At 38.7% G+C, this 24,720-nt stretch overlaps 1 protein-coding gene across 1 annotated transcript in view; it reads right to left on the bottom strand.

Annotated features, from left to right (window-relative positions):
• Aldh7A1 (aldehyde dehydrogenase 7 family member A1) overlaps positions 1-24,720 on the bottom strand; it is a 155,069-nt gene that overhangs the window by 55,201 nt on the left and 75,148 nt on the right. Inside the window, exon 6 of the mRNA XM_067141845.2 lies at positions 4,789-4,971. Within this exon, the coding sequence (XP_066997946.2) occupies positions 4,789-4,971 (183 nt within the window). The remainder of the gene's footprint in view (positions 1-4,788; positions 4,972-24,720) is intronic.

Genomic DNA, 24,720 nt, shown 5'->3' with positions numbered 1-24,720 from the left:
AGAGAAGAAAAAAGCACGAAGAGATTCTCTTGAACATAATTAAAATATCTCTATGAGTTTCATGAAGAAAATGTGGATTATCACAACATTCTGGAACCAATACATGAGAAAAGGTGGTAATCTTAGAAACGAGGAGAAATATATGTTTTTGGCTTAATGTAGGTGTAGTATGGTATGGTGGTGTGGTTTAGCTGAAGATATAAGTTTCAACCAGATTGCTTTGGCAGGTAGTCAGAGCAATTAGGTCATAAGCAGGAGCCTGGATGCAATTTCCAACAACTATACAAACATTAGAAAGTTATGCATTTCATAATGCTATAGGAGCAGTTGATTGTACTCCCCTTGTGGCTGGGATGATATAATACATCCACGATATCCCCTGCTTGTCGCAAGAGGTGACTAAAAGGGTGCCCCAGCAGCTCTTAACTTGGGACCGAGGGTTGGGGACCACGAGGCCCTAGTTGAGTCTGGTACTGTTTTGACTTATTGGTGCCAGGCTCCTTCTCCTTCCATCCAACCTCCCTTGGTCAACTCCTCTTCCTTTCCGACTCTGAAGCTTTGTGAACCATATGGAGTCTTTAATTTTCTTGCCCTTCGTGCCCCTTACGTTCCTTTCGCTGATGCCTTCATTTTGGTGGTGGTAGTGATTATTATCCCATGGTGTAGGGGTATCATGCCTGCCCCTTACTTGGAGGCCCCAGGTTTGATTCCTGGCCAGGTCAGGGATTTTTACCTGGACCTGAGGGCTGGTTCGAGGTCCAATCAGGCTAGGTGATTAGAATTGAGGAGCTATCTGACGGTGAGGTAGCGGCCTCGGTCTCGAAAGCCAAGAATAATGGCCAAGAGGATTTGTCGTGCTGACCACACGACACCTCGTAATCTGCAGGCCTTCGGGTTGAGCAGTGGTCGATTGGTAGTGTCAGTGATTATTATTTTAAAAGAAAATACAACTGGGCAACCATCCTCTCTTAACTCTAATCAGAAGGACGAAAGGAAGAGGTCCAACCCTTAGAAGAACGAAGGAATTGGCAAAAGAAATGGAAGAACCATTAAAAATGTGAAAATGAAGGACTCATAAAACTAACACCGTTGGGGTCGGCAAAGAACAAGAGTTAACCGAGGAAGGTCGGATAGTAAGTGTAAATATGAAGAGCATGGAGCAAGTAACTGGAAGCAATCCCAGACTCGGCTAAGGACTTCGTGGTTGCCAACTCCTAGTTAAGAGTCCGTGGGTTCCCCTATAAACACCTATTATGTCAGGCAGGATATGATGATGAATGATAACAACAACAATTCAGATATACATTTGAAGGTATGATAATTTGACACCATGCAGGCTGCCTATACATCAGTTTCAAACTTCTGTTTTACTCTATCAAAATCAAATCAATCACTACTGATCTGCATTTAGGGCAGTCACCCAGGTGGCAGATTCCCTATCTGTTGTTTTCCTAGACTTTTCTTAAATGATTTCAATGAGATTGGAAATTTATTGAACATCTCCCTTGGTAAATTATTCCAATCCCTAACTCCCCTTCCTATGTTTTCTCGTAATTTCTCGAGTCTCCAATAATCTATGAGTTTCCTGCTAACAAAATGCAGCTATTTTTCTATTTTTTAAAAAGTTTTTTTTTAAAGTTTTCAACAGTCATGGCAACACTGTGGTCAAGGGGTAGGGGTAGCGAGTCTGCCACTACTTTGAAAACTCGGGTTCAATTACTGGTCAGGTCAGGGATTTTTACCTGAATATATGAGCTTGTTCAAGGTCCACTCAGCCTACATGAGAACAGCTAAGGAGCTATCTAAAGGTGAGGCAGTGCCCCAGTCTAATAAAACTAAGAATAATGGGCAAGAGGATTTGTTGTGCTGAACACGTGTCTTCTCATAACCTGTAGGCTTCAAGTTGAGCAGCAATTGCTTGGTAGGACAAGACCCAACAGGGCTGTAGCACCATGGAGTTTATTTTTGATTTATTTCAATAGTCACACTTTGTTATTTGCAAGGATATCTTTCATAGTGGAAAATTACTGCTCTATACACATGATTTTCATACTTATTACCTTTATAAATATTTATGCTGCCATTCACTCGGTATTTAAAAGATCACAGCATTCGTTATATAAGCAACCTACGGCGGTGGTTTTCCTGCAGCACATTTCGGGAAGTTGAGACTATAAAGATCAATGATGATAATAATAATAATAATAATGGTGTTATTGATTTTATGTCACACTAACTACTTTGATGGTTTTTGGAGATGCCTAGGTATTGGAATTTTGTCCCACAGGAGTTCTTTTACATGCCAGTAAATGTACCAACATAAGGCTGACTTACTTGAGCACCTTCAAATACCACTCAACTGAGTCAGGATCAAACCTGCCACGTTGGGCTCACTATAAAGATCACTTCACTGTACTTTTGTATAATCTTGATCAAAGGAGCGAGAATCTCCACAACTTCACCCTCCATCACCATTGTTCTCAAGTAAACTAAATTAGAAGAACTCTAAATGACCAAGCCACATCATGAGATGTTTAAAATCCTTCCTCTACTGGGTGGTATTTATTTACATAACTGTGGTGTCACTTGACCAAGGCTAGTGTGTGAGATACATCTCAAGCGAAGAAGAAATATTTCATTAGTGGGAAACAAATTTTATTCATCTGCATGGCCAGATCTATCCCACAACTAACTTCAGTCTCAATCCTCCTTTGAGATCTTTCGCACAAGATACATCTCATTTTTATTCATATCACCCAGTAGTTACACGGCCTGAACCATGCAGCTAACTCGCTCTGTGTGGTGTATCTTCTTTGAAAATGGACGTCAAAATGTTCATCTGGAACTATGGGGCATGCACATTTCAACACTTAATCAAAATCATTTGTATTTATCCTGATCAGCCTTCTGTGTATTACTGAGTACTTAAATTACTCACAGCTGAAATAATAATTCATCATAATCATTATTATAATCTATTTCAAACTCTACACCTTGATAGACTTTATAAATGAAACTAAAGAGTAATTAATTAATTAATTCATTTGTTTATGCTTTTAAAAGTGACAAAGTTAAAGCTCTTGGCCCTCTCTTACAATTAACCACTCGAAGTAACTGAAAGGAATTGTGCATAACACATTAGCAGAAAATAATATCCAAACACCAAGAAGGGGTTGTGCTAGATTAACGAACGTTGCTAGGCATGTTTATACATCTGAAAGATAACGTTGATTCAAATTTCCCGCAAATCGCATTAGCGTGGCGCTAGTAGCAGCCCCATGATGTTGCACATCAGATTCGCTTTAAATACAGCCTGTACTGTGCGAGAGAGTTAGTTACTATGATATTGGACGGAGTGACTGTGAGTGGGTCAACGATGCCTTTACGACGACGAAGAGGCCAGTATTAACAGATCACTGCGGTTGAACAAGGCCGGATAACAGAGCTACGCGAAGGTGGTTTTCCCTTCTGCACTACTGCAGAACAACTTTGCAGGAATGTCTCCACTGCACATGAGTGCTGGCAGCAATGGTCATGAGAAGGTACACTCGCAAGAGGACTGGGCTTTAAATGTTCCCGTGGCACAACAGAGAGGGTATTCGGCGTATGGCTGTGGTGCAGCGGAGTGCATCTGCAGCAGCAATTCGAGCAGCAGTTGGCACCACAGTGACACAACAAACTGTTCGAAATCAGTTACTTGAAGGACAGCTCCGAGCCAGACACCCTGCAGCATGCATTCCACTTACCCCAAACCACCGCCGTCTGCGACTTCAGTGGTGTCAAGCGAGAGTTTATTGGAGGATGGAATGGAGGTTCGTTGTGTTTTCTGATGAAAGCTGGTTCTGCCTTGGTGCCAGTGATGATTGTGTGTTGGTTAAAAGGAGACCAGATGAGTGCCTGAATTCCAACTGTCTGCAGCGTCAACACACTGGACCTACACCGGGAGTTCTGATCTGGGGAGAAATTTCCTATGACAGCAGGAGCACTCTCGTGGTTATCCCATGCACCCTGACTGCAGATGTGTATGTCCGACTGGTGATTCAACTGGTTGTGCTGCCATTCACGAACAGCATTCCCGAGGATGTTTTCCAATGGGATAATGCACGCCCTCATACTGCTGTTGTAGCCCAATGTGCTCTACAGAGTGTCAACATGTTGCCTTGGCCTGTTTGATCCCCCGACCTGTCCCCAGTCGAACATGTATGGGACATCATTGGACAACAACTCAAGCGTCATCCACAACCGGCATTAACCATCCCTGTATTGACCCACCAAGTGCAATAGGCATGGAACTCCATTGCACAAGCTGACATCTGGCATCTGTTCGACACAATGCATGCACGTTTGCATGCCTGCATTCAACAGTCAGGCGATTACACTGGTTGTTAATGAATCAACATGGCATATTTGCAATGGCTTCTCTTGTGCAGATATTAACCCATAATCTTGTACCTTTAATCAATGAAAGATGTTACCTCAAAAAAATTTCCATATTCTACATTCCTTATTTCATTACACCAGTGTAAGTTAAGAGGAAAGCATATTGGTGTAAAGACACTTCGGAAGTACATTTCACTGGACTTTGTTAAAATTGATAATATGGTATTTACCACAAAAACTTAAACAACTATCATTATTAATACCCATGATTGGTGGGTAAATAACAGGCATGTACAGAAGAAGAGTATTCTCTTATGGCTTCAATTACACACTAATTTTAACAGTCCAATTAATATACCTGAACGTTTATTCTCACCATTTCCTTTTAAAATTATAAGAAAAACTTACCTTGCCTCCAAATTCAATCTTCCCACCACTACTGACTGCTTCTTGAATTGTAGCTTGATATGCATGTACAGCAGCGGAACTATGCAAGGGACCATAAAGTGTTTTCTCATCTAAAGGATCTCCCACACGAGACAAAATCTGCTGATAGGCTTTCTTCAAGCGAGTTAAAACTTCATCATAAACCTGCCAATCAAAACAGGCAATTAATTTTCATAGGATGCTTTGACCCTTTTTTAACTTTTAGAAGGAGACTAAACCAGAAAGATGAAGGGACAAGGATACAGAAAAGTTTGGGTAAAACAAGAGTCAAATAAAAAATGCATTTGTGTTAGAGTTTCTCCATTATATATCTGAGTTTGCAAAAGAAGAACATTGACAAAGGAAATATGATGAGCAACCTAAACGAAAAATTCCAGTAAAAATGTCAACAAATCAATGACCTATGAATGGCTTTAAGAAGAAATGTAGTATGGTTGTTGTTCTCGTATTCTTTGTTACAGTTTACTGTTGAACTTATTTTAAGCAAGTAAGTAAATTAGTAAAATATGTATCTTATTAGTATCATCTCCCAGTAATATATCATTTTTAAAATGCTGATAATAATGGGTCAAATCTAAAAGAAGGAAACTATTAGAATTTTAACCATATCATGCATCATGTTCATAATTTCTAACTTTTATGAGGCTAACACGTCCCACATGATAAATTTCATATTTTAGCCCATATTGTCGTTAAGTATTAACTTGCAAAATTCTTACATCAAACGTTCGACCTTTACAATACTTTGAATCGTCTTCATTGTTAAGACTACGTAAAAATACATCAATGAGACGTTTCGTCCTGCTTTCGAGACATTTTCAGTCACAATCAAGGACCATTAAAAATATACTAAGGACATAATAGAACCATGATGCAAGTTTAATGGACTAGTATAACTTGGAAACAATTCTCTAACCCATGGGTAAATAATGAAAATATCGAGCTCAATTATTATTATTTACGTAGTTATGAGCGGACTTTATTCGGTATAAATTGTGGTCGTAACTAAACATGTGAGATTATGTCACGACATATCCGCTGTATGTATATTAATATGAGTTTATTTAATGTAAGAACATGTAATTAATAGTATATCATTTATTATTACCTGTAAGTATGATGTATAAATCCAGCGTAATAAGTGGAGGTCAAGGAAAGTTCTAGGCCACTGACCACCTTCATGACACTGAGAGGATTGTACCAGTTTACAGTAATGCCTTTTGGACTGCAGAATGCTCCTGCAACCTTCATGCGACTGATGGATAAGATGATATCAGGATATATGGGAGATTTCTGCCAAGTGTATCTCAATGACATCTTAATCCACAGCAAGAATTTTCAAGAACACCTTGTGCATCTGAAGAAAGTGCTGGAACGACTGAAGATTCATGGACTGACTTGCCAGCTGGAGAAGTGTCACTTCACCCAGTCCCGCGTAGAATATCTTGGCCATGTCCTAACATCTAAAGGGGGGTCGATGACCTGCGATGTTAGGCCCCTTAAAACAACAAGCAGCAACATCTAAAGGCTTAGAAAGGCAACTGGAGAAGAATCGAGCTATTGAGAAAGCTGAACGCACGCAGACCAAGTGACAAGTACATTAGTTCCTTGGCTTGTGTGGATGGTATAGCAGCTTCGTGCCACACTTTGAAGAGAAGGATATACCACTCACCGATCTACTCCATAACAAGCACCTGTTCCGATGGACCAGCAAGGAAGAGGCAGCATTCCAAGGCATCAAGGCTGCGATATGCAACGCTCCCAGTCTAGCCCTCGGCGATTTTAACATAAATCTCCTGACCCAGACTAGTGACTCGGACCGAATTTGCAGAGTGTTCATTTCAATGAACATGACCATCTTACCATTAGGCGCAACTAATCATGTACACACACGTAACGGCTCAACCCGCACTCTAATTGACTACTTAGTGACAAATAATCCCCATAAGGCTGTCAAGCATGGACAAATCTCTGTCTCTGGTATCTCTACACACAATCTTATCTACCTGTGCTACTCACTGCAGGTGCCGAAGTGTAAAGCTAAGTATATAAACTACAGAGACATGAAAAATATAGACTTAACTCAACTACAACATGACGCATATAATTTGCCTTGGGACGACATACGACAATTGTACAACGTGAACTTGAAGGTACATCGATTTAACTCCTAATTGTTAGGACTCTATGACAAGCATGCTCCCGTTCTCCAGGCAAGGGTTTCTCGCTCTCCTGCTCCGTGGTTAACCACTGAGATAAAAGCGTACAGAGCAACAAAAGAGGAAACGGATTTCGAACAATACTGTCGTTTACGGAACAAAACCAAACAATTAATTAGAAAAAGTAAATTTAAATATATCAGAAATCAAACCAAAAACCTCAATACAGTTAATGCGTGGAATCAGTTACATTCAATAGGAATAGGAAAAATTAAAGAACCTCATATTCCAACAATATCGCTGGACACACTTAACTCTCATTTCACTGGTAAACAAATTAAAGTAACTCGACCCCAATCCAGAATCCCGTTACACGAAGATGGCAATTACTTGAATATTGAACCAACATTCTCATTGCGAACTGTCAGTATAAACGAAGTAAAATGAGTCTTAAATTCCATTAAATCTCAAGCGAAAGGAGCAGATCATATTCCAATAAGCTTCATAAAAAAAGTCATCGGTACAGTATTGGCGATCATTACTCATATCTTCAATTATTGCATAAATTCAGGAACTTTTCCAGACATTTGGAAGGATTCTCTAGTGATTCCAGTATTAAAGAACACCACATCAAATTATTCATCAGACTACAGCCCTATATCAATACTCCCTCCGCTTGCGAAAGCCCTTGAACGACTAATACACGAGCAACTAACTGAATATCTCACAAATCATTCACTACTAGACCCGTTGCAATCTGGCTTCAGGAAGGGCCACAGTATGACGACAGCACTTCTTCGGATAACAGATGATATCAGGCTTCCTATGGTTAAAAGGCAGGTGACGACACTCACGCTCCTTGATTTTAGCAGTGCATTTGACGGTCAACATACAACTCCTCCTTTCAAAATTGCACTGCCTTGGCGTCGCCCTAAGTGCGTTCAATTTCTTTATATCCTACCTCACAAATCGTCGTCAGTGTGTCTCAGTAAACGATGTTACGTCCAAATGGGCTATCAGATTATCTGGCGTGCCTCACGGATCTGTGCTGGGACCTTTATTATTCAGCCTGCATATCAATGATATTTCATCCCCACTTGTCCACTGTAAATACCATCTGTATGCTGATGATTTACAGGTATATTACCATACTAGTGTAGATAGTATATGCGAAGCAATCCAACATATGAATACAGATCTAGGACGACTCACAACGTACACCAGAAAAAAATGCCTTACTCATCAACCCATGAAAGACCCAAAGCATAATAATTGGACACAAAAAATTACTATGTGCTCTAAATAGTAATCACAATCCTCCTCCAATTACCATTGATGATACCGAAGTGCCATACTCCAAGATAGTTACAAACCTTGGGGTCACCTTAAATGAGACTCTGACCTGGAATGAGCATATAACTAATATGTGCAGAAAAGTACATGCATCAATTTATCCTTTGAAGCATCATAAAAATGTTCTCCCACTGGACCTTAAATTAAAACTCATACAAACACTTCTATTTCCAAACTTTGACTACTGTGACAGTTTATTGACTGACCTAACCTGTGAACAAGGAGTAAAACTACAACGTGTACAGAACTCTTGCATTTGATTTGCCTTCCAGCTCCGACATGATGCTCATATAACACCATACTACAAAAAGTTGGGATGGCTACGTTTAAATGACCGTAGAAAAACCCACCAAATGACCCTCATCTATCAGTTGCTTTCTTCAAACAGCCCCACCTATCTATCGTCCAATTTTAGGCTTCTTTCTTCATTCCACGAAATTAACACTCTTTCCGGATCACTACTTGAAACAGCACTGCATCGAACAAATACCTACAGCCATTCATTCTTGTCTCTGCTTCGAGGTTATGGAATGCGATCCCGGAAGATATTAAAAAGCCTTGCTCGTCTAGGGCATTTAAAACAGCCTACCGTAAATTCCTCCAGAGTACATACAACTGACTCGAATGAATGTAAGAGTGAATGACGTGTGAATGAAAAAAAAAAATTACGTACTAGATCTAAGTTCTTAGGATATCCCATTTACGTTCTTACTACTCTCATTTAAGGTTATAAACTGTTCCTAGAAATAGACTACGTAGTAAGATAAATTTTAGTATACTCAGATTGTAACATACTAATATTCTGTTAATTTATTTTAGCCTTATATTTGAATAAGTTTTCCTTTAAGCTAGTTGTAGATATATTCTTTAGGTTATAAGTTGATATTTTTTTGTTATTATCCACTCTCTATTTATCCTATAATTTTTCATTAGTATTACTCTTAATTAATTGTATCATTGTAATTCCTTATCTGACTTACATATCTCAATAACAGTAATTGATTACAATGATATTTTAGATTAATACTGTAAAAATAAAAAATTGGATGTGGTTAAGTGTAAGAGAGGGCCAAGAGCCCTAACTTCGCCACTTAATAAACACAAATAATCATAATAGCCCATCCCGACCCCTCAACGGAAGATGTGCCTGCAGACGGACGCCAGCGACTCCGGCTTAGAAGCAGTGGCTTCAAATAGCCTATGCAGTGGCCTCCACGGTATGCACTAGCCTTGCGTCTTGGGTGGTGTGCTAAGCCCCAACTGACGAGCCTAACTTAGCACACGAGGGCGAAACGCAGGCAACCAAGAATGAGTTAGATGGAAAATTTATGATGTCCAATAACAGACCATTATATTGGTATCAACACTATTGCACCGCTGAGAGGGAAGTCTTAGCCGTGGTGTGGGCCATGGGCACATTCAGACGTTACTAGGAGGGAAGGAATTTCCAGCTGCATACTGATAACAGCTCTCAAACGGTTGAACTCGGTCTCTGCCTCAAAATCTAAACTGATGTGATGGGCTCTGTTAATCGTAGAATTTGACTTTGATGTCTGTCACATCCCAGGATCAACGAACGTAGGAGCAGACAGTTTATCTAGACACCTACGTGATGGAACCTGAAGCCAGGAGCACCATTGTCGAGAGGGAGTTTCCACAAAAACACCAGAGCGAACCCAGTGATCATGTACTTATGATCATCAAGAAGGAACTTGATCTGGGAGTGATCAAACAGTGGCAGGAACAAGACAAGCCCTGTAGGACCATGACACAGTGGATTAGGAGACAAAACACCGATAGTCGACTCGTCCCGAGAGAATTCAAGATATGCTACAAGAACTTCCGGGTTGACGGAGGGTCTTAATTGAACCCAAATGGTTCATGTCATTGGCATATAATTCTTGTAGTTGGACAAAAGTAATATTATATGAGACAGTCTATATGGGAAGCAGGATGTTGTAATCCAGCTTGCTAAAATTATATCTTTGACAGCGCACATGTAAAGAACAGCGGATATTGCATCAGAAAGAAGGCGATGGAGCCTTCCACTCTAGTGAGAGAAACGTGAGATCAACATGCGGCAGAGATATTAAATTAAGCTGGCAAAACTTTCAAACCAGTGAATCAGAAGATAGCGCCACGAAGGAAGAAATGAGGCAGCAGCAGGGACATCAATATGAAGGCGCTGTGATATAAGCTTAAATCCGTAAGAAGTGATTACTGAGGACAAATAAAACTTTCATATAAATATAAAAATGCAATAGAGATATCCTGGCAAACCTTTTTAATTAAATATGTGGCTACTGGAAGCAGGATATGATGAAACTGGTCCGGGGAATCCCAAGACGCTTGTTCCATGAGGCACGTGGGCAGGAGGATGCCAAGTGGTGAGGAGCAGCACTCCACTCTTAACTTTGGGACTGAACGGTTCAGAAGCATACTGTGATCATCGCTGGAGAAAAGTGGACTGAGCATTTATCGACGTAAAGGAACAATAACCTATTTAAATCTGGACTTAATCCGCAAGGATTATTCCCATAATGGGAATTCATTATATTCAAATTGCCTTAGATTTGAATTATTACGTGTAAAGTGCCGATAGACTTGTTCGTCAAGCAACAGTGAACATGGTTATAGATGAAGTTGCGGGGCATGTTGGAGTTTGATTTACCATTGAATCACGGATTCTTCCTGAAATAGGATGTTAATTAGACTGTTCCGGGAACTGAATGCGCGCGAGAGAGGAGCATGTATTTTTGTGTTTATAATTTGTATCATAATTCATTTGTACCTATTTTTGTATGCTCAGTGATTACCAATTGTGTGTCCGACTCGTTGACTGAATGGTCAACGTAATGGCCTTCGGTTCAGAGGGTCCCAGGTTCGATTCCCGGCCGGGTCGGGGATTTTAACCTTCATTGGTGAATTCCAATGGCTCAGGGGCTGGGTGTTTGTGCTATCCCCAACATCCCTGCAACTCACACACAACACATAACACTATCCTCCACCACAATAACACGCAGTTACCTACACATGGCAGATGCCGCCCACCCTCATCGGAGGGTCTGCCTTACGAGGGCTGCACTCGACTAGAAATAGCCACACAAAATTAATTATTACCAACTGTGTGCGGACACATGTATACCAATTGTGCCGTACGTAAATTTTGACAAGAACATGGACCTCAAGAGGAGAATTTTTGCTGACGGTGATGAGTAGAGACGGGAATTATAGGCACGAACAGGTTAGAATGCAAACGTATTTGAAGAAGGCGCAAGTGTACTCTAGCCACTCTACAGTTATGTCGGGGAGTTGCATAAATTTTAGGGGTTCTGTTTGTCCAGATCGATTATATATGCAAATCTCACCGCAGAACCGTCATGCGGGTAACATGCACCTGCGCCTTGGTTAAATATGTTTCATTCTAACCTATTCGTGCCTATAATTCCCGTCTCTAGTGATGAGAGTGTGATAAACAGATATAACTTGAAAATAATATTCCCTCAGCCATGGGTAATTAATGCAAATATCGAGCTTTGATTATTATTATTATTATTATTATTATTATTATTATTACTTGTATGTGTGGCTATGAAGTGATGTACATCCAGTTAGTATTTGTATTATTATTACTACGATATTATTGCGCTGTTTGTCAGGTTATGTCATGAAACATGTGCTGTACCGTACATAAATATTCATATGAGTTCAGTTAATGTAAATACCTGTAAATTAATATTATAATTTATTCTTACCTGTATATAATCTATAATCCATAATTATGAAACACACTGTAACTTCCAGAATGGTAATAGACGAGAACGATTGAGAATATTCTGTACATTAAAATCTATGTATTAGGCACTCTAGAATTTTCACAATGATATTTCCTATGAAGTATATTTCTGGAAGCCTGGCCAGGATATATATAAGGAGACGATTTTGATGGCATGATTTAGTTACTGACAGAGAGTTATTAGTTGACAAGTTATTGTTCAGTAGAGTTATGGTGTAGCAAGGATATACTTGTGAACTCGTGACATGCATTGGATGCACAAATGCAATGAGAAGAAGGCTTCCACCTAATCAATACATTATTATTATTATTATTATTATTATTATTATTATTATTATTATTATTAAAAAATTAAAATTAGGACCAGTTTTGACCTTTCTAGGTCATCATCAGCTGGTCACACAATCACATATAATATATCATGCAATACAAACATTACCAAATCCAACAAGGAATGTCATAAGCGACAACATGTCAAATAGTTCATGAATGGGGACAATCGTTGGATTAAAACTTAGTATACATTGTCTTAACATAAGTGGCATACATAAAAGATATCTATAAAAGTTAAATTGCTCATAGGCATGAGATATCAAGTTAGGTGCTAGTTTTTGTAAAATATATATGATATCACAAAAGGCATGTGTATTAATCACAATTGGTTGGTCTTGTGGAATGTTGTGGGTTGCACTTCCTGTTCCATGTGCCTTATACACTGTAATGAAATCTTTTCCAATATTATCTTGTTCGTGAGTAACATACGTAAAACATGTTGTAAAATACGTTGTAGGAATATGAATTGTTCATAAACGTGAATTACTTGATGTTAGGTCCTATCTTCATAAGATATGTAAAATAAATGAGCTATACATTTCCTTGCCTGCTGATAGTTTTTATTTTGACTTTTTAAATGGTGACTATAATGGACTAAATTATTATCTGTCACAGTTCAGCTGGAAGGTGATGTTTCAAAATGTATCAATTGATAAAGCAGTAGAAACCTTCTATTCAGTACTACATTATGGCATGGAACTTTACATCCCTATACGGAATTTTAAGAATCCTAAATTCCCAACGTGGTTTAATCATAAATTGAAGTCCCTGATTATTGAAAAGAAGAAAGCACACAAGCGATACAAAATATCAGGTCTCAATAGTGATTATCAGCATTTCTCGAAATTAAGAAATGAATGCAAGTCTGAATATAAATCTTGCTATGCAATGTATGTCTCCAACTGTGAATGAAGTATTACTTCCAATCCACAGAAATTCTGGCAATATCTAAGTTCTAAAAGGTCATGTAATAATATTCCTTCAACAATGCATCTTAATGAAGTTACAGCAGATACTGGAGATAATATTGTCAATCTTTTTGCTAACCACTTTTCATCTGTTTATTCTTCTTATCAGAATAGTAGTAGTATGTCATATGATTATCCTTTCTCTGTCAATCTATCAGTTACAAACATTAGTAAGGCAGAAATTTACAACAAACTGATATCTCTGGAATTAAAGAAAACTGTAGGACCTGATGGTGTTTCAACTTACCTGCTCAAGTACTGCTCATTTATTTTATGCGGAGCACTCTTTTATCTGTTCAACTTATCATTAAACCAAGGCGTTTTTCCAGTGGAATGGAAGAAAGGATTTGTTAGTCTAATTTTCAAAAATGGTGATAAAACTGACATAAAACAATACAGACCAGTTATAATTTCTTCTCATATTTCCAAAATTTTTGACTCAATAATTCTTGACAAAATCACACCTCTCTTTAGAAACATCATCATTGATGAGCAACATGATTCTTTTCAGGACGGTCAACCTGTAGCAATCTTCTTTTATTCTATCAGTTCCTCTTGGATGCAATAGAGAACCACTCCCAAGTGGACTGCATTTATACAGACTTCTCAAAAGCTTTTGACAATGTCGACCATGATATCTTGCTGCAAAACCTAACAGGCTACGGAATTAATGGGCCTCTCCTCTCATGGTTTGAATCATATCTTAAAAATCGCCTGCAGATTGTTAAAATAAGGAATCATTTTTCTGTGCCTACTATTGTTACCAGTGGAGATCCTCAAGGGTCTCACCTCGTGCCCTTACTTTTTACTCTCTAGATAAATGACATTAAAAATATACTTAAGAATTCTGAATTGCTTTTGTTTGCTGATGATGCAAAAAAATTTATGCAAATTAATTGTCCATTTGATTGTTTAAAACTTCAAGAAGATTTACATCATCTGGAAAAGTACTCTATTCAAAATGGGTTGAAACTTAATCATGAGAAATGTAAAATAATATTGTTTTTTTAAAAACAAGAAGAAAATATCATTTCAGTACAAATTTAGTAATAACAACATTCTAACCCCCGTTTCACAAGTTAATGACCTTGGTGTTTTATTCAGTTATAAGCTATCGTTTAATGAACATATTGAAAATATTTGTAAGAAAGCATTTCAAAGATTGGGTTGCATTACTAGATATTCTAGAGAATTTTCAAACTTAGCTACCTATCGATTGCTGTACGTATCTATGGTACGCCCTATACTAGAATACTGTACACCTGTTTGGAACCCTTCTCATCAGACCTCTATCCATAGATTAGATACAGTACAACATAAATTTCTTTGTTTATATTCATTTAGAGCAGGATTCTCATATGATAATGTTGATTATACATCCCTACAACAGTCCTTAAATCTGCATAGCCTGTCACAACGCCGTGCATTATTGGATACACTCTTCATTTTTAAATTGCTTCATTCCTTGGTGAATTGTCCACAACTCCTTGCAAAAATTAACGTACATGTACCAGACAGACGCACAAGGTTCAAGAATACATTGTCTACAAATTGGCACAGAACTAACTATGCATTCAATGGGCCAATTGAACGAATGTCAAGATCTCTAAACAAAGTGGATATTGATATATTTAACTGCTCATTGTCAAAATTTAGAAATCACTTACATAATCTCCAGTATTGACTATTACTTTCCTGTGATTACTTGTAATATAACCTGTGTATATATCTGTACATATTTTTCTACTTATACTCCATTGAACTTTCTTTTTAGTGTGTTTTGTTTTGTTTATTCTTCTCTACTGTTATGTAAAATGGTCTTACCGTTAATAAAGTATTATTAAGACAATGTATACCAAGTTTTAATCTGACGATTGTCCCCATTCATGAACCATTTGATATGTTGGATTTGGTAATGTTTGTATTGCATGATATATTATATGTGATGGTGTGACCAGCTGATGATGACCTAGAAAGGTTGAAACCGGTCCTAATTTTAATTTAATAATAAGTATTGATTAGGTGGAAGCCTTCTTCTCATTGCATTTGTGTACAATATCAATACGGAATGAAACTTATAGATTACAATGTAGTGGATGCAGTTGCCGTATTGAAGTGTCAGGCAGTTTTTTAAATGGCGGTTTGTGATGTGAGTGTTTTGTTGTGACAGCAGTGATTAAGGTTATGTGTGTGTTTAATTTTTAAATAGATGTGAATAAAGTAACTGTACCGACTGACAGCATCCCGTGTGCATCTTTGTGGATACGTCAATGGTTGTGTTTATATGATGGAGTGAGCACCGCATCGATGGGCCGACTCGATGGCTGAGGTGGTGGGTGGCTGGCTGAACATGGAGCGAACCAGACCAAGATGAGTATTTCTGATTATGCATGAATCAACTTGATGTGTAAATTTGTAAATAATAACTTCTTGCATGTGATGGTTAAGATTTATTTGTTTTAAAATGTAGCAAGGGTCAGCTAGATTTAGATAGTTAATTTTGTAGTACTAATGCCTTGGGGGTGTGTACTTTGTATATATAATCTGTGTGTGTTAATGTTATTTTGATCCTTAGAATATAGTCCCAAGCGTGTGTTGTGTTATACGATCTTCTGAAATGATGTAAGCATGTGGCAATGATCTTTTGAAATAATATCAGTGTGTGTTAATATTTTAGTAAGGATAAATGGCATTTAGTACATTTAAGTAGTTCTTGGGGCATATTAATTGTAGTAATGGCATGTTGCATGAGTATTCCCAATCTTCGAGAGAAGTTCATTTATATTGTGCTCCAGATTTGAATCAGCGGCCATCAACGAATATTACAGTATATATTTAGAGTCTATGTTCATCGATAAGTGATTTGATTTTGTCAGGTTAATGATATGTGCTGTGAGTTAATTTATATCTTTTAATATTTCATTATTAAGTTTATTCTTGAGCCTTGAGATAGGGTACTTTAATACTCAGAACACTAGTGAGAGGAAGTGAACCAATGATAATGTGGAATGAGATATTGTCAAGTATATTTGAATGTAAAGAGATTAAGTGCTCTCAATGAATAATAGTGTGAATCCTGGTGAGGTTTGAACCAGTGGACATGATGATTGAAGGCAAGACATTGTCTATTCCAAAATGTAGATTGCAGGAATATTTGGTCACAAGCACAGTGAAGGCTGGATTATATGAAGTATTATTTGAAAGAGATTGAATGAGCTCGCCGAGAACACGGAGATATTGTCAGGTGATGACAGTCATATAGCTGAGGCGCAAAGGAAATAGATGTGTTTATATTCCAAGTCGAAACTTCTCCACAGTACTACGTTCTCACGTGTTAAAGAATAAACCCCGTTGGAATAGGGTCATCAAAGAATAGTTACCATGTCATTTATTACCTAATTCTAATTGATCAGGTAGGCTACAGCATATAGATATTTAAAGATTTTACGTCATTTGTAATACTCTGGTTAAAGGTAGGGATTTTCAGGTAATGAAACACCTCGATGAACGCCACTTCGACTCTCGACCAGCTCAATGGACTTGGGATTTCCTGATGGTTATTATTGCTGGATTTATTCTGTTGTTATATGTGAACTGTGTTTATTGTACATTTTGGTAATGCAAATTTTGATTTGTGGTTGTAGTAATTTTTGATTTGTGGATTCAGTTCCATATGGCAGGAGTTCTATTCCCACTGCAGTAGAATCAATGTAGATGTAAGTTTTTGGAGTATTTTGTGTTATTTGTATCATGTAGGGCCCTTTGCTACAGACTGTGTTTCATTTAGTGAGACTAAGAAATAAAATAGCTGATTATGTATGTGTGGAGTTAGTATTTTCCTTATTAAAAATCAGATATTCTCACGTAGTAGTCGTATCTGATGTACTCATCAGTCCACATTCATTTCATGATAGTTGTTATAGATGGAATGGAGTAAGACATGATAGATGATGACTTAATGGACGATTAATGAATTAATGTACAGTGAAAAAAATGTAACTTAATGTTTTTAATGAAATGTAATTCAAATTAATTGATAAGGATAGCACAGGTCAACTATATTTTGGAAATAATGTTAATAAATTAATGACAAAACCCAATAAGAGGTAATTAAAATTTAATTAATTAAATTGATGTCGGCTGAATTTTTTGTAATGAAGTCGTAAATGTAGATTTATCAAATAATGTAATGATGTTTCAACCACTCAATATGTATTTCTATGGAGTTGGAGTTTATGAAGAGTATTATTTTTCTGTCAGTAATTTAATGAGTGGAATTGGATTAAATTTGAAACAGGCCGACTTATTAAACTTAACATATAAAACATTGGGGCTTAATGGAAATAATATCAAATGGATATTATCGATTTGTAATATTGATCTATACTATGGGTTTCAGTTGACCTAGTGAGAGTGAGTAATAATTTTTATTTCTGAAGTGTTACCATATGTTTTATTTTCGTATTCGCTTTGCCAAAGTTTTCTTTTCAGTAAATTTGTTTGCAAAAAGGTTCTCATTCATAATCTTTTTATTATTTTTTTCTTTTTCTCTCTTATCCTTCCTGCTTAGTGATTTAAGATTAGTTTATTTTTTTCGAAGATATCACCGGGGATCACCTGTGTACGACCCTGGGATCATAGCCGGCGCCCAATATCATAGGCTAGAAGGGTAGATAATGTACAGATCACACCTCTCCGACATGCCTGTAGTAGTAGTGATCCCTAGACAGCAGACGACGGGCATCCTTGAGAAGTTCCACGACAGCACTGAAACCCGACATCCAGGAGGTGAAGAGACATACCATTCTATCTGACAAAGATTCTTCTGGGTCAACATTTGGAAAGACATCCTTGATTATGTGAGGGTGCTACATCTGCGCCTGCACCGAGCCGAGCAACAGGAAGGCAGATTCCAGTCAGCAAGGAAGATGGCCGCAACGCCCTTGGGAGGTCATAGCCCTGGACTTGATGGGTCCTTACCCTAGAACACCAAGGGGTAAAACAGGACTCCTAGTAATCACCGACCTCTTCACAAGAGGTACCAGAAGCCATGACAGGATGCATCACCAGTCTTCTAGAGTGCATTCTGTCAGACAAAGGGAGTCAGTTCACATCAAGGAAGTGGCAGCAAATGATGAATGAATGGGGTGTGGAGCACTGGACCATCCCTATCTATAACCCAAGGGCCAATCCAACGGAATGACGGAACCAGGAGCTAAAAAGGATGCTATGGGTCCACCTAACAGACAAGGAACATCGACTGTGGGACCGTCAGATACCGCAGTCACACTTTGCCCCATGACAACGCATCAACCGTGTCACCGGCTATTCCCCAGCAGAGCTGTTCCTTGGTCGACAGCTATATGGCACCAAGGATTTGGAAATTCGTCCACCACTCACTTCTGGTTAAGATGAAGCAGCTGTTTCCCTAGCTGAATGGCAGCATAAGCAGCAGCAGGACAACAAGGAAAAGCAAGCTTTGGCCGAGAAGGATCCCTTACCCAGGCCAAGACTCAAGATGTCGAAGAGACCCAGATCTTCCTACAATGCCCAACAAGTGCTGCAACGTAACCACCTAGTCAGTAACAAGATTGGAGGGTTTCACACAGGTCTTGCACCTAAGTGGGTTGGTCCCATCGAGGTGGATAAGCAGTTTGGGCCATGGTGTTTACTTACAAAAGACCAACCTTCCTGTCAAGGTCCACACATCAGAGTTGTGGTGAATCACCCAACCACTGCATATACAGAGTAAGCCTGATACTGCCACGGGCCCACCTGGAGGAGAGGCTACTAATGACACAGCACAGTCTGGTCATGAGGAGAAGAACGCATTGACTACCACTGAGGAAGAGGCTGGCAGCAAGGCAACACCGACCCCCGACACGGCACGATCTGATCAAGAGGAGGAGAGCACACCCAGCGACGTCGAGGAAGATATAATATACAACCAAGGCAAAGTCGACGAGTGTGATAGACTGTTGAAAGTATTTCAAGTTATAGTGGGGGGGATAGTGATGCAAATGTAATGGACTACTATAACTTGGAAACAATTCTCTAATCCATGAGTAAATAATGTAAATATCAACCTTGATTATTATTATTTACGTAGTTATGTACGGACTTTATTTGGTATAAATCGTGGTCGTAAGAAAACATGTGAGGTTATGTCATGACACATCTGCTGCAGGTATATTAGTATGAGCTTATTTAATGTAAGAACACGTAATTAATGGTATAAAATGTATTATTGCCTGTAAATATGATGTATAAATCCAGTGTAATGTTGTGCGACGCACAGTAACAATCCAGAACAACACCTCTTGTCACTAGAATTGTATAGAAAATTCCTTTAATTGTAAATAAGCTATTGGTGACTCTAGAAATTATGAGAAAACATGTGTCATATTCTTCTAGAAGCCTGGCCAGGCAATGTATAGAAAGAGGCAGTCTTGGGAGTTGGAGTCGAGTTGTTTAGCGAGACTTGTAGTGGAAGTCATTAGCTGAGTGTGTGAACCCATGATGTGATTCTGTTGTGTTGGTAATCGGTTGAAATGCTAATGGAGCAGTCTTCTTCTTCTTCTTTGTAGTAGTGTTTTGTCCAAGACGGCAGTTTAATTAGTGTGTGTGTATAAATTGTATATAATTTGTAAATAAAAGTTATTTACACAGGGACACAGCACAGACTCCACGACCGCATCGAATCCTATTGAGGATGGTCCAAGTTCTTCTCGGGAGATCAAACCTTGAATTAGGTGGGAAGAAAGGCCAGAGATGATCACCTGTTTTTGAGATCCATTCTTCCTTCCATTGGACAAAGGGGTTGAAATTATCTTCTGTGAGCTTCTGAGTGAACTTAACTGGCGGATGTCTAGATTTCAACCGGTTCCTCTGAAGATCAGGAATACTGGAGTGAGTGGGCAAGTCAGGGTTCTCATTTATCTTGGAGTATTCTCTCAACAGTGCTTGTAGTCTACAGAATGAAGGAGGCATGATGTTGCTCAAGACAGGAAGCCAGTGGGTAGGAGTTGATCTTATTACGCCTGAAATAATCCTCATTGTGTTGTTGAGCTGAGTGTCCACTAGTTTCACATGGCAGCTGTTGATCCACACAGGTGCACAATATTCTGCTGCAGAGAAAACTAAACCAAGGGCAGAACATCTCAAGGTAGTTGCAGAAGCACCCCAGGTTGTACCATACAACTTCTGCAGAATGTTGTTATGACTCCTAATCTTTGCTGCTGTATTTACTAGATGTTGCCTGAAGGAGAGTGTCCGATCTAATGTTACCTAAGTACTTTGGGTAGTTATTATGTCTGAGGACCTTACCATTAAAAGATACTTGGAGAGTACAGCTTGCCATTTTGTTATTTAGATGAAGGCAGAGCACCTCAGTTTTGCTGGTGTTTGGTTGGAGTCTCATTTCCAAAAATAGTCACTAAGAATGGAAAGGTCATCAGTTAAAATGTTCTCTGTTTCTTTCAGGTTACTATGACTTGTAGCTAAAGCTATATCATCAGCATAGCAAAATTTTCTAGATTTCGTTGGTGGCAAATCTGATACATACAGATTGAACAAGAGAGGAGCCAAGACTGATCCTTGAGGAAGATCATTATTCAATCTTCTCAGCTTGTTAGTCCTATTCCCTAGAACAACCTGAAAGAGTCTATTATTAAGCATGTTTCCAATTAATTGTACCGTGGTTTTGCATGGAAATACCTGAAGAAGTTCATACAGCAGCCCTTCTCTCCAAACCGTGTCATAAGCAGCAGAAAGATTAAAAAAGAAACAGCAGAGGTTTTCAACTGTTGCTGAAAGCCTGCTTCAATGCATGTTGTGAGTGCAAGGACTTGGTCACAACAGCTAAGATTCTGCCTAAAACCAGCTTGGTTAACAGGAATATGTTGATTAATTACAATGCTAATTCTGTTGTATAGTAGTCTTTCAAGGAGTTTATAGTAACAGCTGAGGAGAGCGATTGGTCTGTAGCTTTGTGGCATATCTTTTTGGTTTGCCAGGTTTCAATATGGCAAGGATTTTAGTCTTCTCAAACTCCTTAGCAAGAATACCTGCCTGAAGTATGTGGGTAAAGAAGCACGTCAACCACCTTCTCGCATTCCGTCCCATATTTACGATAAATTCAGGATGTATTCCATCGAAACCTGGTGCCTCACCAACTTTCATGTCCTTTAATGCTGTATCAACCTCATCAATCGTGAAGGTTTCAGAGTACTCGGAAGAAGTTGGAGAGGTACGTTTAAGCATCCTTAGGTTCTTCTTCACTGTTTTTTGAATGTTTTTTTATCTTTAGTAACCCTTGAAGTTAAACCAATATGGGAGGCTATTTTGTTTGATGAGATAGTTGACTTCTGTCTAACTCCTGTTGAGCTTCCTCCAAGTTTCCTCAGTAGGCTCCAGGCTTCTCTACTGGAATGAGAGAAATCCAAGTTACTAACTGTTTCTGCCCATTTCTGTCTATGATTTTCATCCAGGCTCTGTAATAGCTCCTCACCAGTCATACGGGCACCTGTTTCAAGAAAATCTTTGTATAGGATATCGCTCTGCTCACTCCATCTAGGAAGGTATTCTTTCCTGTAGCCTCTTGGGATGTGCTTTTTGGCTACAGATTTCACAAGCCCTACAAATCTCTGATAATTATCACTGACAGCAGGAATCCATCTGATGCATCTGTCCAGCTATTCAGAGAATTTCGTCCAGTTTGCCTTTTTTAAAGTTCCAGCGTGGTCATGGGAAAGTTGTAATTAAGAAGGTATTAACAGAGATGTCCATTTCAAGGAAGACTGGTCTGTGTTGACTATTTGGGAAGTCCCCCATAACTTCATTCATCATGGGTACAGGGTTGCCTACAGAGTCACATGTGACGAAAAAGAGGTCTGGGTTGGACTCGCGCTTCCAAGCAGCAGATCTAAACGTGCCTTTGTCTTTGGCTTCAAATATAAGATATACATTTTGGTCTTCTGACCATTCTACTAAAGCCATGCCGCAATCATCGTTTCTTGCATATTTCCAAGTTTCATGATGGCTATTGAAGTCACCAGCATAGATAGTTGGATGACTTGCATCTGGAAGAGCTGGGGTTGACCATGAGATGGCTGGAGGTTCGTAGATATTTGCGATGAATACATCTTGCAGTTTTATTGTTACAGTATGAATATTATTAATTGTACTAGATGAGATGAATTCAACCTCCTCCAAGTTTTTACGGGCATATGTAGCAATTCCATATACAATGTCAAAGGTAGCACCAATAATACTTAGCTCATCTTCTGTAGCAGCATGTGTTTCTTGAATGAGTACCAGATCAATGTCATTATTACGAAGCAATTTTGACAAAACGTCACACTTAAGATCTACTGAAACCTTCAATATTGAGTTGACAAATTTTAATACCATGTCCAGGTTTTCGAGTCATTTGGCTCGTAAAAGAGCTGTTGAGTGGATTACTTCGTAGAGTACCGAGTTCGATAGCTGCAGTCGCTTAAGTGCGGCCAGAATCCAGTATTCGGGAGATAGTAGATTCAAACCCCACTATCGGCAGCCCTGAAAATGGTTTTCCGTGGTTTTCCATTTTCACACCAGGCAAATGCTGGGGCTGTACCTTAATTAAGGCCACGGCCGCTTCCTTCCCACTCCTAGCCCTTTCCTGTCCCATCGTTGCAATAAGACCTATCTGTGTCGGTGTGACGTAAAGCAACTAGCAACTTCATAGAGTTTGCATATTTGCTGGGAGATCTTTAGGTCCAGCACCCAATGTTGTTGCTTCCTTAGCAACACCCAGGGGTCACATGTAGGGCTTTTTAAGGTTTAACCTATGGACGTGAAGCAACAAACTGAAATGTCAACAATGTCCCGAAAATTATGCGGACCAGACAGGGTGCAATTTTCCCATCAGATATAAGGAACATGTTAATGTGTTGAGATATGGCAGATTCTCAGCAACGGGTGCTCATACAGTGTACACAATTGACAGCATCTCCTGTGAGCGTCTTTGCGGTTACAACCATTAGATAAAAAAGTCTTTGTATCTTGTTGCAACATGACGTGTATACCTACGGTATGTCAGACTTGAATCAAAAGAACAAATTAGATACTATTTATTTAATAAAAAAAAATAAAAAAAACGGGCTTAACAGGCAGTTTGTAGACAAAATTACAGACAACAAACAATGCTCATCTTTTTCATAATCATCACACTATCAGCAAGGTCAATAATAAATTTCAGAGATCTGGAGTTTACAAACTGAAATGTCAACAATGTCCCGAAAATTATGCGGGCCAGACAGGGCGCAATTTTCCCATCAGATATAAGGAACATATTAATGTGCTGAGATATGGCAGATTCTCAGCAATGGGTGCTCATATGGTGAATAGTAATCATACATTTACAGATATAAAGTAAGACCTTTGAATTCTCCAACTAAGCAACAAAGGCAATCTACTGAATATTTTTGAAAATATTTTTATAAATATTGATCAAAAATGTAACCCAGCACATAATCTGAATGAAATCTTGCAGTAAGCTAATATACTTTTCGAAGCGATAATCAATAAATTCTTTACAACGAGGTGCCAAGTAAAACATTACAACCTCGCACCTCTCCTCTGGCTTCAAACTCTCTACAACCTCCCCTCCAAGTCAATTCTCAATGACCTTTTCTAGTACAGCACTCAGTTAGCTCCTACACACAATGTGAATCGGACGGCATGGGATGGGCGAGGAGGTGAGTGACTTGATGGGCACACACTTAATGCTTCACATTTTACTTATTCATTTCCATTTTTCTTTTTTTAGGCTCATATTGTGAACGTCAGCTACAATCAACTTATGCAATTCAACAAAAGTCCACCTGTCTTTGACTCATTACATGAAGCTACTTTGATTTGGATATGTTCATAGTCTTTGTCTGCAACTTGGAAATTTGTCTTAACACATACCACACCTTTCGGCAGTGCTATGTTGAATATACTGTTTGTCAGTGAATTCTCTGTCCTCTGTACTTGCTGTGCTTGGATATTCAGCACTAGGACTAGGATGAAGCATATGTTTTGAAAAGAAAAGTGCGAGAACTTATTTCAGCAATAGATTTTGCTTGAAAGTGCAAGCTCTTGGATGTTCAAGTGTCTTATTTCTCTTTTAATTCCAATTTTTTTTAGGAATTCATTTTGTTGAAGTTTATCTGATGTACAATTAGTTAGTGGTGTAAAACCTTTTCTTTGGTATTTAGAAGCTCAGGTCGTTTTATCTTGTTGGGAAATTCCTTTTACA

The sequence above is a fragment of the Anabrus simplex genome, chromosome 2 (assembly GCF_040414725.1).
Source record: "Anabrus simplex isolate iqAnaSimp1 chromosome 2, ASM4041472v1, whole genome shotgun sequence".
Lineage (NCBI taxonomy): Eukaryota > Metazoa > Arthropoda > Insecta > Orthoptera > Tettigoniidae > Anabrus > Anabrus simplex.
This window is presented reverse-complemented; position numbering and strand designations above follow the sequence as displayed.